The sequence below is a fragment of the Ranitomeya variabilis genome, chromosome 2 (genome assembly GCF_051348905.1).
Source record: "Ranitomeya variabilis isolate aRanVar5 chromosome 2, aRanVar5.hap1, whole genome shotgun sequence".
NCBI classification, from domain to species: domain Eukaryota; kingdom Metazoa; phylum Chordata; class Amphibia; order Anura; family Dendrobatidae; genus Ranitomeya; species Ranitomeya variabilis.
The window spans coordinates 416618072-416634042 of record NC_135233.1 but is presented as its reverse complement, the minus strand read 5'-3'; the positions used below and the strand labels follow the sequence as shown (position 1 = coordinate 416634042).

General features: G+C 47.7%; 1 protein-coding gene across 8 annotated transcripts in view; it reads right to left on the bottom strand.

The window, feature by feature from the left end:
* Positions 1–15971, bottom strand: part of PLEKHA7 (pleckstrin homology domain containing A7) — a 203528-nt gene that overhangs the window by 74013 nt on the left and 113544 nt on the right. For all 8 annotated transcript variants that reach the window (XM_077286567.1, XM_077286562.1, XM_077286560.1 and 5 more), the window contains 2 exons: positions 3531–3614; positions 561–672 (listed from right to left, as the gene is read on the bottom strand). In XM_077286567.1, coding sequence (XP_077142682.1) covers positions 561–672; positions 3531–3614 — 196 coding nt within the window. The remainder of the gene's footprint in view (positions 1–560; positions 673–3530; positions 3615–15971) is intronic.

Genomic DNA, 15971 nt, shown 5'->3' with positions numbered 1-15971 from the left:
TATATACGGGACAGGGGGTGTACACTGTATATACGGGACAGGGGGTGTACACAAGACAGGGGGTGTACACTGTATATACAGGACAGGGGGTGTACACTGTATATACAAGACAGGGAGTGTACACTGTACATACAGGACAGGGAGTGTACACTGTATATACGGGACAGGGGGTGAACACTGTATATACGGGACAGGGGGTGTACACTGTATATACAGGACAGGGGGTGTACACTGTATATACAGGACAGGGGGTGTACACTGCACAAACAGAAGGGTAGTACATTATATACATAATGTATATGTACTGTGGTGTCATCGCTCTATATACACACCTGTCCCGTGTGTGTATATATATATATATATATATACCCACACACACACACAAGTCAGATCTCACAACTGCACAGATGGGGGTCCTAGAGTCCGTGCCCCTGTCCTGTGCTCCTTTGCCTCCAGCACAAACTCCCCCCCCCCGCTGTGTATGTATGTGTATCCTCCTGTACCGATATGAGCAGGATAATGACCCCCAATGTGCACGTACAGATGAGGAAGGCACTTACCTTATGGGGGGGCCTGGACTCTGCAGTGGACGTGGTCACGGCAGTGGAAACTTCGCTCACCATGCTGTAGGGTCTTTGGTTCATCTGCTGAGGAGACATGACGGAGCCGTCCCTGGGGAAGACGAATGACAGAGTGAGGACAAAGCAGCAGAGTCGGAAATCTCATCACATCAGCGCAAGAAGCATCCTCATGTACCACTGCAGCAGCTCGGCCCGGGAGAATGTCTGCAGTGAGGGCTCTGCCCGGGAAAATGTCTGCAGTGAGGGCTCTGCCTGGGAGAATGTCTGCAGTGAGGGCGCTGCGCTCTGCCCGGGAGAATGTCTGCAGTGAGGGCGCTGCGCTCTGCCCGGGAGAATGTCTGCAGTGAGGGCGCTGCGCTCTGCCCGGGAGAATGTCTGCAGTGAGGGCGCTGCGCTCTGCCCGGGAGAATGTCTGCAGTGAGGACGCTGCGCTATGCCCGGGAGAATGTCTGCAGTGAGGGCGCTGCGCTCTGCCCGGGAGAATGTCTGCAGTGAGGACCCTGCGCTCTGCCCAGGTGAATGTCTGCAGTGAGGGCTCTGCCCGGGAGAATGTCTGCAGTGAGGGCGCTGCGCTTTGCCTGGGAGAATGTCTGCAGTGAGGGCACTGCACTCTGCCCGGGAGAATGTCTGCAGTGAGGGTGCTGCGCTCTGCCCGGGAGAATGTCTGCAGTGAGGGCCCTGCGCTCTGCCCGGGAGAATGTCTGCAGTGAGGACCCTGCGCTCTGCCCGGGAGAATGTCTGCAGTGAAGGCGCTGCGCTCTGCCAGGGAGAATGTCTGCAGTGAGGGCGCTGCCCTTTGCCCGGGAGATTGTCTGCAGTGAGGGTGCTGCGCTCTGCCCGGGAGAATGTCTGCAGTGAGGGCGCTGCGCTCTGCCCGGGAGAATGTCTGCAGTGAGGACCCTGCGCTCTGCCCGGGAGAATGTCTGCAGTGAGGACCCTGCGCTCTACCCGGGAGAATGTCTGCAGTGAGGGCTCTGCGCTCTGCCCGGGAGAATGTCTGCAGTGAGGGCGCTGCGCTCTGCCCGGGAGAATGTCTGCAGTGAGGACGCTGCGCTCTGCCCGGGAGAATGTCTGCAGTGAGGACCCTGCGCTCTGCCCGGGAGAATGTCTGCAGTGAGGACCCTGCGCTCTGCCCGGGAGAATGTCTGCAGTGAGGGCTCTGCGCTCTGCCCGGGAGAATGTCTGCAGTGAGGGCTCTGCGCTCTGCCCGGGAGAATGTCTGCAGTGAGGGCGCTGCGCTCTGCCCGGGAGAATGTCTGCAGTGAGGACCCTGCGCTCTGCCCGGGAGAATGTCTGCATTGAGGACCCTGCGCTCTGCCCGGGAGAATGTCTGCAGTGAGGGCTCTGCGCTATGCCCGGGAGAATGTCTGCAGTGAGGGCGCTGGGCTCTGCCTGGGAGAATGTCTGCAGTGAGGACGCTGCGCTCTGCCCGGGAGAATGTCTGCAGTGAGGACGCTGCGCTCTGCCCGGGAGAATGTCTGCAGTGAGGACGCTGCGCTCTGCCCGGGAGAATGTCTGCAGTGAGGACCCTGCGCTCTGCCCGGGAGAATGTCTGCAGTGAGGACCCTGCGCTCTGCCCGGGAGAATGTCTGCAGTGAGGGCTCTGCGCTCTGCCCGGGAGAATGTCTGCAGTGAGGGCGCTGGGCTCTGCCTGGGAGAATGTCTGCAGTGAGGACGCTGCGCTCTGCCCAGGAGAATGTCTGCAGTGAGGGCGCTGCGCTCTGCCCGAGAGAATGTCTGCAGTGAGGACGCTGCGCTCTGCCCGGGAGAATGTCTGCAGTGAGGACCCTGCGCTCTGCTCGGGAGAATGTCTGCAGTGAGGGCGCTGAGCTATAGGCTTCACTTACATGGGACTGAGTGACTCCGATAGGCTTCATTTACATGGGACTGAATGACTCCTATAGGCTAGACCTAGTCAGATGAAGTTATTAAAATAATAAAGGTGGCGTCAGAGCGCGGAGGGGTCACTACAATCATAGAACAGGGCAGCACAGCGCACACACAGCGGCCACATGGTCCAGACGTGTAAATCTCCTTTAACATCCAGTCACCTCCAGAGCTGCAGTCACTGTTCTGTTACATCATGTCTTATCCTCCAGTCACCTCCAGAGCTGCACTCACTATTCTGCTGTTACATCATGTCTTATCCTCCAGTTACCTCCAGAGCTGCACTCACTATTCTGCTGTTACATCATGTCTTATCCTCCAGTCACCTCCAGAGCTGCACTCACTATTCTACTGTTACATCTTATCTTATCGTCTAGTCACCTCCAGAGCTGCAGTCACTGTTCTGCTGTTACATCATGTCCTCTATTCACCTCCAGAGCTGCAGTCACTATTCTGCTGTTACATCATGTCCTCCATTCACCTCCAGAGCTGCAGTCAATATTCTGCTGTTACATCGGGTCTTATCCTCCAGTCACATCCAGAGCTGCGGTCACTATTCCGCTGTTACATCGGGTCTTATCCTCCAGAGCTGCGGTCACTATTCTGCTGTTACGTCGGGTCTTATCCTCCAGAGCTGCAGTCACTATTCTGTTGTTACATCATGTCTTATCCTCCAGTCACATCAGAGCTGCACTCACTATTCTGCTGCTACATCATACCTAATCCTCCAGTCACATCCAGAGCTGAGGTCACTATAATGCTGTTACATCGGGTCTTATCCTCCAGTCACATCCAGAGCTGCAGTCACTATTCTGCTGTTACATCGGGTCTTATCCTCCAGTCACATGCAGAGCTGCACTCACTATTCTGCTGTTACGTCATGCCTTATCCTCCAGTCACATCCAGAGCTGAGGTCACTATTCTGCTGTTACATCGGGTCTTATCCTCCAGTCACCTCCAGAGCTGTGGTCACTATTCTGCTGTTACATCGGTTCTTATCCTCCAGTCACCTCCAGAGAGGTCCCAGAGACATGAATATGACCCACAGGAGGAAATACTCACTGGTCACGGAGAATAAACTCTGCATTCTCTGGAGAAACCTCGCCGGATTCTGGGTGTCTGAATGACGTCGCTTGCTGGTTGTGGCTGAAGAGGAAAAAAAGTCCCAAAAAATTATTCTCTTGTACCGCTCTCTACATTATTTCTCCATTGCTCTTGCACCACTCTCTACATCCTCTCCCCTTTCTCCATTGTTCTTGTACCACTCTCTACATCCCCTCCCCTTTCCCCATTGTACTTGTACCACTCTCTACATCCTTTCCCCATTGTTCTTGTACCACTCTCTACATCCTCTCCCCTTTCCCCATTGTTCTTGTACCACTCTCTACATCCTCTCCCCTTTCCCCATTGTTCTTGTACTACTCTCTACATCCTCTCCCCATTGTTCTTGTACTACTCTCTACATCCTCTCCCCTTTCTCCATTGTTCTTGTACCACTCTCTACATCCTCTCCCCTTTCCCCATTGTTCTTGTACTACTCTCTACATCCTCTCCACTTTCCCCATTGTTCTTGTACCACTCTCTACATCCTCTCCGCTTTCTCCTATGTTCCTGTACCACTCTCTCCATCCTCTCCCCTTTCCCCATTGTTCTTGTACCTCTCCCCTTTCCCCATTGTTCTTGTACCGCTCTCTACATCCTTTCCCCATTGCTCTTGTACCACTCTCTACGTCCTCTCCCCTTTCCCCATTGTTCTTGTACCACTCTCTACACCCTCTCCCCTTTCCCCACTGTTCTTGTACCACTCTCTACATCCTCTCCCCTTTCCCCATTGTTCTTCTACTACTCTCTACATCCTCTCCCCTTTCCCCATTGCTCTTGTACCACTCTCTACATCCTCTCCCCTTTACCCATTGGTCTTGTACCACTCTCTACATCCTCTCCCCTTTCCCCACTGTTCTTGTACCACTCTCTACATCCTCTCCCCTTTCCCAATTGTTCTTGTACTACTCTCTACATCCTCTCCCCTTTCCCCATTGTTCTTGTACCACTCTCTACATCCTCTCCCCTTTCCCCATTGTTCTTGTACTGCTCTCTACATCCTCTCCCCATTCCCCACTGTTCTTGTACCACTCTCTACATCCTCTCCCCTTTACCCATTGTTCTTATACTACTCTCTACATCCTCTCCCCTTTCCTCATTGTTCTTGTACCCCACTCTACATCCTCTCCCCTTTCTCCATTGTTCTTTTACCACTCTCTACATCCTCTCCCCTTTCCCCATTGTTCTTGTACTACTCTCTACATCCTCTCCCCTTTGTTCTTGTACCGCTCTCTACGTCCTTTCTCCATTGTTCTTGTACCACTCTCTACATCCTCTCCCCTTTCCCCATTGTTCTTGTACTACTCTCTACATCCTCTCCATTGTTCTTGTACCACTCTCTACATCCTCTCCCCTTTCTCCACTGTTCTTGTACCACTCTCTACATCCTCTCCCCTTTCCCCATTGTTCTTGCACTACTCTCTACATCCTCTCCCCGTTCCCCATTGTTCTTGTACTACTCTCTACATCCTCTCCCCTTTCCCCATTGTTCTTGTACTGCTCTCTACATCCTCTCCCCATTCCCCACTGTTCTTGTACCGCTCTCTACATTCTCTCCCCTTTCCCTATTGTTCTTATACTACTCTCTACATCCTCTCCCCTTTCCTCATTGTTCTTGTACCCCACTCTACATCCTCTCCCCTTTCTCCATTGTTCTTTTACCACTCTCTACATCCTCTCCCCTTTCCCCATTGTTCTTGTACTACTCTCTACATCCTCTCCCCTTTGTTCTTGTACCGCTCTCTACATCCTCTCCATTGTTCTTGTACCACTCTCTACATCCTCTCCCCTTTCTCCACTGTTCTTGTACTACTCTCTACATCCTCTCCCCTTTCTCCACTGTTCTTGCACTACTCTCTACATCCTCTCCCCATTCCCCACTGTTCTTGTACCACTCTCTACATCCTCTCCCCTTTCCCTATTGTTCTTATACTACTCTCTACATCCTCTCCCCTTTCCCCATTGTTCTTGCACTACTCTCTACATCCTCTCCCCTTTCCCCATTGTTCTTGTACTACTCTCTACATCCTCTCCCCTTTCCCCATTTTTCTTGTACCGCTCTCTACATTCTTTCTCCATTGCTCTTGTACCACTCTCTACATCCTCTCCTTTCTCCATTGTTCTTGTACCACTCTCTACATCCTCTCCCTTTTCCCCATTGTTCTTGTACTACTCTCTACATCCTCTCCCCTATCCCCATTGTTCTTGTACCGCTCTCTACATTCTTTCTCCATTGCTCTTGTACCACTCTCTACATCCTATCCCCTTTCCCCATTGTTCTTGTACCACTCTCTACATCTTCTCCCCTTTCCCCACTGTTCTTGTACCACTCTCTACCTCCTTTACCCATTGTTCTTATACTACTCTCTATATCCTTTCCCCATTGTTCTTGTACCACCTTCTACATCCTTTCTCCATTGTTCTTGTACTACTCTCTACATCCTCTCCCCTTTCTCCATTGTTTTTGTACTACTCTCTACATCCTCTCCCCTTTCGCCATTGTTCTTGTACCACTCTCTACATCTTCTCCCCTTTCCCCATTGTTCCTGTACCGCTCTCTACATCCTTTCCTCATTGTTCTTGTACTACTCTCTACATCCTCTCCCCTTCCCCATTGTTCTTGTACCACTCTCCACATCCTCTCCCTTTTCCCTATTGTTCTTGTACCACTCTCTACATCCTCTCCCCTTTCCCCATTGTTCTTGTACCACTCTACATCCTCTCCCCATTCCCCATTGTTCTTGTACTACTCTCTACCTCCTTTCCCCATTGTTCTTCTACTACTCTCTACCTCCTTTCCCCTTTGTTCTTGTACTACTCCCTACATCCTCTCGCCTTTCCCCATTGTTTTTGTACAACTCTCGACCCCCTTTCCCCATTGTTCTTGTACTACTCTCTACCTCCTTTCCCCTTTGTTCTTGTACTACTCTCTACATCCTCTCCCCTTTCCCTATTGTTCTTCTACTACTCTCTACCTCCTTTCCCCATTGTTCTTGTACTACTCTCTACCTCCTTTCCCCATTGATCTTGTACTACTCTCTACATCCTTTCCCCATTGTTCTTGTACCACTCTCTACATCCTGTCCCCTTTCCCCATTGTCCTTTTACCACTCTCTACATCCTCTCCCTTTTCCCTATTGTTCTTGTACCACTCTTTACATCCTCTCCCCTTTCCCCATTGTTCTTGTACCACTCTACATCCTCTCCCCTTTCCCCAATGTTCTTGTATTACTCTCTGCATCCTCTACATTGTTCTTATCCTACTCTCTACATACTCTCCCCTTTCCCCATTGTTCTTGTACTACTCTCTACATCCTCTCCTCTTTCTCCATTGTTCTTGTACTGCTCTCTACATCCTCTCCCCATTGTTCTTGTACTACTCTCTATATCCTCTCTCCTTTCCCCATTGTTCTTGTACTGCTCTCACCATCCTCTCCCCATTGATCTTGTACTACTCTCTACATCCTCTACCCTTTCCCCATTGTTCTTGTACTACTCTCTACATCCTCTCCTCTTTCCCCATTGTTCTTTTACTACTCTCTACATCCTCTCCCTTTTCCCATTGCTCTTGTACTATGCTCTACATCCTCTCCCTTTTCCCCATTGTTCTTGTACTACTCTCTACATCCTCTCCTTTTTCCCCATTGTTCTTGCACTACTCTCTACATCCTCTCCTTTTTCCCCATTGTTCTTGCACTACTCTCTACATCCTCACCCCCTTTCCTATTGTTCTTGTCCTCTCTACAGCCCCTCCCCATTGTACTTGTACTACTCTCTATATCCTCTCCCCTTTCCATATTGTTCTTGTACTACTCTCTACATCCTCTCCCCATTGCTCTTGTACTACTCTCTACATCCTCTCCCCTTTCCCCATTGTTCTTGTATCACTCTCTACATCCTCTCCTCTTTCCCCATTGTTCTTTTACTACTCTCTACATCCTCTCCCTTTTCCCATTGTTCTTGTACTACGCTCTACATCCTCTCCCTTTTCCCCATTGTTCTTGTACTACTCGCTACATCCTCTCCTTTTTCCCCATTGTTCTTCCACTACTCTCTATATCCTCTCCCCTTTCCCTATTGTTCTTACACTACTCTCTACATCCTCTCTCCATTGCTCTTGTACTACTCTCTACATCCTCTCCCCTTTCCCCATTGTTCTTGTACTACTCTCTAGATCCTCTCCCCTTTCCCCATTGTTCTTGTACTACTCTACATCCTCTGCCCTCTCCCCATTGTTCTTGTACCACTCTACATCCTCTCCCCTTTCCCCATTGTTCTTGCACCACTCTCTACATCCTATCCCCTTTCCCCATTGTTATTGTACCGCTCTCTACATCCTTTCCCCATTGTTCTTGTACTACTCTCTACATCCTTTCCCCATTGTTCTTGTACTACTCTCTACCTCCTTTCCCCATTGTTCTTGTACTACTCGCTACCTCCTTTCCCCATTGTTCTTGTACTACTCTCTACATCCTCTCCCCTTTCCCCATTGTTCTTGTACTACTCTTTCCCCCCTTTCCCCATTGTTCTTGTACTACTCTCTACCTCCTTTCCCCATTGATCTTGTACTACTCTCTACCTCCTTACCCCATTGTTCTTGTACCACTCTCTACGTCCCCCTTTCTACTACTCTCCTTCTTTAACCCTAGGTTCACACCACTAGTTCACTTAAAAAATACACCGAACAGGTTCAATCCTCTTCTTCGTGACACATGACAACAAAACCTTTCTTTATTTTTTATCTTTTTGAAACATGCTACATAGATATATTTTGTTTTTCATCCTTATGTATCTGTTACAAACCACTTTAGTTTATTATTGTAACTATTGGAAAAGTTAGTTTTCAATCATTGTATCAAGGGTTTGTTCGTTTTTTAATACAATGTCCATATCTTCTCGCACTTTTGAGTTGCATCGTATCATTGGTGTTTGGTCAAGATGAAGAGGTTGGAATACCATGAGACGTGTTGACATAATGAACCGCAATCATGCTTTACTTTTGTGTGATTGTTCCTCGGGCCGCTCGGATTCTGAACCATATTCCTCATTTATTGCAACAGTTTTCCTAGTGAGGTGTGAATGATGAAAGCCTCGGCACTCCACATCTAGGAAAGGGACACAGTGCCTGTGACATTTCCATCACAGGCAGCATCGCAGACGTGACAGAAACCTGGACAGAATATGAGCAGTATTACTCAAGACATGTGATGGCGGGATTACTATGCCCACATGTGAAGTGGCAGCTCTACGTCACGGCCGGGTTGTACACACTTATTTCTGCTGTGAGTTCTCCTAAATTGTGTCTCTGAGCAACAGTCTGAATAACAGCGCTTCACTGGGCTCCGAACGTCAGCCTCAATTCATCAAATGCGGGATGTATTCTCATGTCAAAGGACTAAAACACAAGCAAACAACACACTATCACACATAGTAAATAAGCCCCTCTTATAACGCTCCAGTACTGATATAACCTCCAGACATTACACCGTATGTGACTGATATCAGCCCCTCTTATAATGCCCAAGTACTGATATAACCTCCAGACATTACACCGTATGTGACTGATATCAGCCCCTCTTATAATGCCCAAGTACTGATATAACCTCCAGACATTAAACCATATGTGACTGATATCAGCCCCTCTTATAATGCTCCAGTACTGATATAACCTCCAGACATTACACCATATGTGACTGATATCAGCCCCTCTTATAACGCTCCAGTACTGATATAATCTCCAGACATTACACCATATGTGACTGATATCAGCCGCTCTTATAACGCTCCAGTACTGATATAACCCCTAGACATTACACCATATCTGATATCAGCCTCTCTTATAACGCTCCAGTACTGATATAACCTCCAGACATTACACCGTATGTGACTGATATCAGCCCCTCTTATAATGCTCCAGTACTGATATAACCCCAGACATTACACCATATGTGACTGATATCAGCCCTTCTTATAATGCTCCAGTACTGATATAACCCCAGACATTACACCATATCTGATATCAGCCCCTCTTATAACGCTCCAGTACTGATATAACCTCCAGACACATCATATGTGACTGATATCAGCCTCTAATAACGCTCCAGTACTGATATAACCCCAGATATTACATCATATGTGACTGATATCAGCCTCTCTTATAACGCTCCAGTACTGATATAACCCCCAGACATTACACCATATCTGATATCAGCCTCTCTTATAATGCTCTAGTACTGATATAACCTCCAGACATTACACCGTATGTGATGTGACTGATATCAGCCCCTCTTATAATGCTCCAGTACTGATATAACCTCCAGACATTACACCATATGTGACTGATATCAGCCCCTCTTATAACACTCCAGTACTGATATAACCTCGACATTACACCATATGTGAGTGATATTAGCCCCCCTTATAACGTTCCAGTACTAATATAACCTCTAGACATTACACCATATGTGACTGAGTATCAGCCCCTCTTATAACGCTCCAGTACTGATATAACCTCCAGACATTACACCATATGTGACTGATATCAGCCCCTCTTATAACGCTCCAGTACTGATATAACCTCCAGACATTACACCATATGTGACTGATATCAGCCCCTCTTATAACGCTCCAGTACTGATATAACCTCCAGACATTACATCATATGTGACTGATATCAGCCCCTCTTATAACGCTCCAGTACTGATATAACCTCCAGACATTACACCATATGTGAGTGATATTAGCCCCCCTTATAACGTTCCAGTACTAATATAACCTCTAGACATTACACCATATGTGACTGAGTATCAGCCCCTCTTATAACGCTCCAGTACTGATATAACCTCCAGACACATCATATGTGACTGATATCAGTCCCTCTTATAACGCTCCAGTACTGATATAACCCCCAGACATTACATCATATGTGACTGATATCAGCCCCTCTTATAACGCCCCAGTACGGATAAAACCCCCAGACATTACACCATATGTGACTGATATCAGCCTCTCTTATAAAGCTTCAGTACTGATATAACCTCCAGACACATCATATGTGACTGATATCAGCCCCTCTTATAACGCTCCAGGACTGATATAACCCCCAGACATTACACCATATGTGACTGATATCAGCCCCTCTTATAACGCTCCAGTACTGATATAACCCCCAGACATTACACCATATGTGACTGATATCAGCCTCTTATAACGCTCCAGTACTGATATAACCTCCAGACATTAAACCATATGTGACTGATATTAGCCCCTCTTATAACGCTCCAGGACTGATATAACCTCCAGACATTACACCATATGTGACTGATATTAGCCCCTCTTATAACGCTCCAGGACTGATATATCTTCCAGACATTACACCATATGTGACTGATATCAGCCTCTTATAACGCTCCAGTACTGATATAACCTCCAGACATTAAACCATATGTGACTGATATTAGCCCCTCTTATAACGCTCCAGGACTGATATAACCTCCAGACATTACACCATATGTGACTGATATTAGCCCCTCTTATAACGCTCCAGGACTGATATAACCCCCAGACATTACATATGTGACTGATATTAGCCCCTCTTATAACGCTCCAGGACTGATATAACCTCCAGACATTACACCATATGTGACTGATATCAGCCCCTCTTATAACGCTCCAGGACTGATATAATAACCCCCAGACATTACATATGTGACTGATATTAGCCCCTCTTATAACGCTCCAGTACTTATATAAACTCCAGTCATTACACCATATGTGACTGATATCAGCCTCTTATAACGCTCCAGTACTGATATAACCTCCAGACATTACACCATATGTGACTGATATCAGCCCCTCTTATAACGCTCCAGGACTGATATAACCCCCAGACATTACACCATATGTGACTGATATCAGCCCCTCTTATAACGCTCCAGGACTGATATAACCTCGCACGGTACAATCAATACAGAAAGAGCAATATCTTACATGAAGACTCCTCACTGCTGTGAGACATATCTGCAGAAAAAAGCGCCAGCATAGAAATTATGTGCCCCCCTCTAGGGAGAGTCCGCGTCACCCAGACCTGCAGTAACAGAACTGGTTTATCTGCATGCTGCACCGAGTGTGTCACACAGCGACAGAGATCCGACCCAGACTGATAACCGCACATAAGGACAAACATAAGCGCCATATAGTACCTGAAACAATACCACCAAATATTATCCTGCCATATAGTGCCCACATAACACTACAGTATATTACTCACATCACAATGCCATTCAGAGTACAATTAATATCAACAAATAATGCTGTATGTAGTGTCCACATAACAACGCCATACATGATACTATACTACAATACGACAACCGAGCTCTCTTATTTTTTGGGGTGGAAGCCTTTGGCATCCCAGCCGCCTGGGCGCTGTCACTATTACCGCAGGAGCACTACAGACGTCCGATTCTCGCTGCTGCGGCTCGTGGCTCTCTGTGTTGGAATTAGATGTCCATAAATCAGTCACACAATAAATGATGGCGAAACACTAAAAGTCTGGTGGCTCGCTCCTTTGCACAGGGCATTCAAAGTAAATTAACTGCACACCAGTGTCTCATTTATAATAATGAGTTATGTGGGAGAATAACCACCCCTGAGGACACATCCATGGCCTCAACCTGCGGGGAGCGAGCAGGACACGGGTACAGATCCTGCAGAGAGGCCGTCCTAACCTCACAGTCACCTCCATGGAGGGGCCTCAAATCTGCGAGGAGCGAGCAGGAGACGGGTACAGATCCTGTGCAGAGGCAGTCCTAACCTCACAGTCTGTAATAATTATAGGGGATAACTCAGGAGACTCTTTGCGTGGAACAAGACAACTACAGGACACAGTTTTATAAGTGGTAAAGTCAATATTATCACACGGTGATTCAAACAGGTGCAGAGAGAAACTCAAGTCCACAACACTTGGTGCAAATATCAAATGCAGCTCAGCAGTCTATAGGAAACTTCAGAGGAAAATGCAATCACGCAGAAAGTCTATGAAGCACAATTATTCTTGAGGATACTTGACACGAATAAGTCCTTGCTTAGTCCAAAACACAGATAGATATGCTTAAAAGGCAGTTCAAACAATATCTTAGCTCAACCAGGGAGGTCTGGGTAACAGTCTCAGGTTCTTGCAAAGCAGCGACAGCTTACATGTCCAGCAAATGCAGATGGAAGTAAACACGAGCAGCAGATGAAGGAGGATTACTGGAACTGGTGTATGCAGCAGGAACTCAGAGCAGAGTAGCAGGATAACCCCACAGGTTCACAGGAGCAGGTATATAGCCAGGGAGTCACCAGAGGTCAGGAGCTGGTGCAAGGCAGAATACTCTAGTACAGACTGAAGGCTGGGGTGGAGTTTTATAGCAGGAAGACACAGTGCACATGAGACCAAAGACGCCATCTTGGAAAAGGGCAGTAATGCACAAAAAGGAAATAAAAAATGTTCAGAGTCCTGACACAGTCACCTCCATGGAGGGGCCTTAATCTGCGGGGAGCGAGCAGGAGACGGGTACAGATCCTGCACAGAGGCAGTCCTAACCTCACAGTCACCTCCATGGAAGAGCAAGCAGGAGATGGGTTCAGATCCTGCAGAGAGGCAGTCCTAACCTCACAGTCACCTCCATGGAGAAGCCTCAACCTGCGGGGAGCGAGCAGGAGACGGGTACAGATCCTGCAGAGAGGTCGTCCTAACCTCACAGTCACCTCCATGGAGGAGCCTCAATCTGCGGGGAGCGAGCAGGAGACGGGTTCAGATCCTGCAGAGAGGCAGTCCTAACCTCACAGTCACCTCCATGGAGGGGCCTCAACCTGCAGTGAGCGAGCAGGAGACGGGTACAGATCCTGCAGAGAGGCCGTCCTAACCTCACAGTCACCTCCATGGAGGAGCCTCAATCTGCGGAGAGCGAGCAGGAGACAGGTTCCGAACCTGCAGAGAGGCAGTCCTAACCTCACAGTCACCTCCATGGAGGAGCCTCAACATGCGGGGAGCGAGCAAGAGATGGGTACAGATCCTGCAGAGAGGCAGTCCTAACCTCACAGTCACCTCCATGGAGGGGCCTCAATCTGCGGGGAGCGAGCAAGAGACAGGTTCAGATCCTGCAGAGAGGCAGTCCTAACCTCACAGTCACCTCCATGGAGGGGCAGCAATCTGCAGGAAGCGAGCAGGAGACGGGTTCAGATCCTGCAGAGAGGTAGTCCTAACCTCAGTCACCTCCATGGAGGGGCCTCAATCTGTGGGGAGCGAGCGGGAGATGGGTACAGATCCTGCAGCGAGGCCGTCCTAACCTCACAGTCACACATTTTTCCACTTTTGTAAAGGTTGGTGGAGCTGGCTGAAACTAGCGTAAAAACGGCAAAAGTCACTAAATGTTTGCGAATCTTTGTGTTTTACAAACATGTTGCAACATCTGAAGGCATTTTACTCCAGAATTTCAGTGAAAACTCTTTGATGAATTAGACCCAAATTGTTCTATGAGAAAGTGTCAGAATCTTTCAGGACACAGACATGAGCCTACATGGGACTGCTCAAAACTATTAGAAACTGGGGCGTGACTTGGAAGAGCAACGAGATGGATGTGTTTCCCTGAGATCTGCAAAATTAGGGCCTGGAAACTACTTTGAAAGGGAACCTGTCAACCCCCCCAGGCGTTTGAAACTAAAAGAGCCACCTTGTCAGAATGCAGCATTACTGCTGCACAAGGTGGCTCTTTTATTTATTGGTGCTATAACTGCAGAATTAATCTGTTTTGTAATTTGTCCCAAATACCTTTCTTCAGTCAAGGAGGCAGGCCTTTCCCCCCCTGCTACAGACGCCACACAGCCGTCACTCAAATCCTCTTGGCGCAGTGTCTTCTGATTTATTCTCACTGCGGGGCTGGGATGCATAGGCAGGGCGGCCGCACAGGCGCAGTCAGCTAGACTGCATATGAGCACAGAGGACGGGCAGCGCTCACTGCGCCTGCCCAAGGCATGACAAAAGAGCGCAGGCGCCGGATCATTTCAAAACAGCAATGAGGAGGCGGCGCCCGGCGCCAAGAGGATTTGAGTGACGGCTGTGTGGCGTCTGCAGCAGGGGGGGAAAGGCCTGCCTCCTTGACTGAAGAAAGGTATTTGGGACAAATTACAAAACGGATTAATTCTGCAGTTACAGCACCAATAACTAAAAGAGCCACCTTGTCAGAATGCAGCATTACTGCTGCACAAGGTGGCTCTTTTAGTTTCAAACGCCTGGGGGGGGTGACAGGTTCCCTTTAACCCCTTCACCCCCAAGGGTGGTTTGCACGTTAATGACCGGGCCAATTTTTACAATTCTGACCACTGTCCCTTTATGAGGTTATAACTCTGGAACGCTTCAACGGATCCTGGTGATTCTGACATTGTTTTCTCGTGACATATTGTACTTCATGATAGTGGTAACATTTCTTTGATATTACCTGCGTTTATTTGTGAAAAAAACGGAAATTTGGCGAAAATTTAGAAAATTTCGCAATTTTCCAACTCTGAATTTTTATGCAATTAAATCACAGTGATATGTCACACAAAATACTTAATAAGTAACATTTCCCACATGTCTACTTTACATCAGCACAATTTTGGAACCAACATTTTTTTTTGTTAGGGAGTTATAAGGGTTAAAAGTTGACCAGCAATTTCTCATTTTTACAACCTATTTTTTTTAGGGACCACATCTCATTTGAAGTCATTTTGAGGGGTCTATATGATAGAAAATACCCAAGTGTGACACCATTCTAAAAACTGCACCCCTCAAGGTGCTCAAAACCACATTCAAGAAGTTTGTTAACCCTTCAGGTGTTTCACAGGAATTTTTGGAATGTTTAAATAAAAATTAACATTTAACTTTTTTTCACACAAAATTTACTTCATCTCCAATTTGTTTTATTTTACCAACTGTAACAGGAGAAAATGGACCCCAAAAGATGTTGTACAATTTGTCCTGAGTACGCAGATACCCCATATGTGGGGGTAAACCACTGGTTGAGCGCATGACAGAGCTCAGAAGCGAAGGAGCGCCATTTGACTTTTCAATGCAAAATTGACTGGAACTGAGATGGGACGCCATGTTGCGTTTGGAGAACCCCTGATGTGCCTAAACATTGAAACCTGTTATGATTCCAGTGGCTGGGGATCACAGGAAATACTAGCTAAGTAACTAAACATAGACACGAGCTCTAGGGAGGTGGTAACTGGACTGACCGCAAAACCTGATCCTATCCAAACACACTAAAGGTAGCCGGTGAACGTGCCTAAAATCCTGGACGTCTCGACGCAGCCTGAGAAACTGACTACCCCTAAAGAGAAAGCAAGACCTCACTTGCCTCAAGAGAAATAACCCCAAAG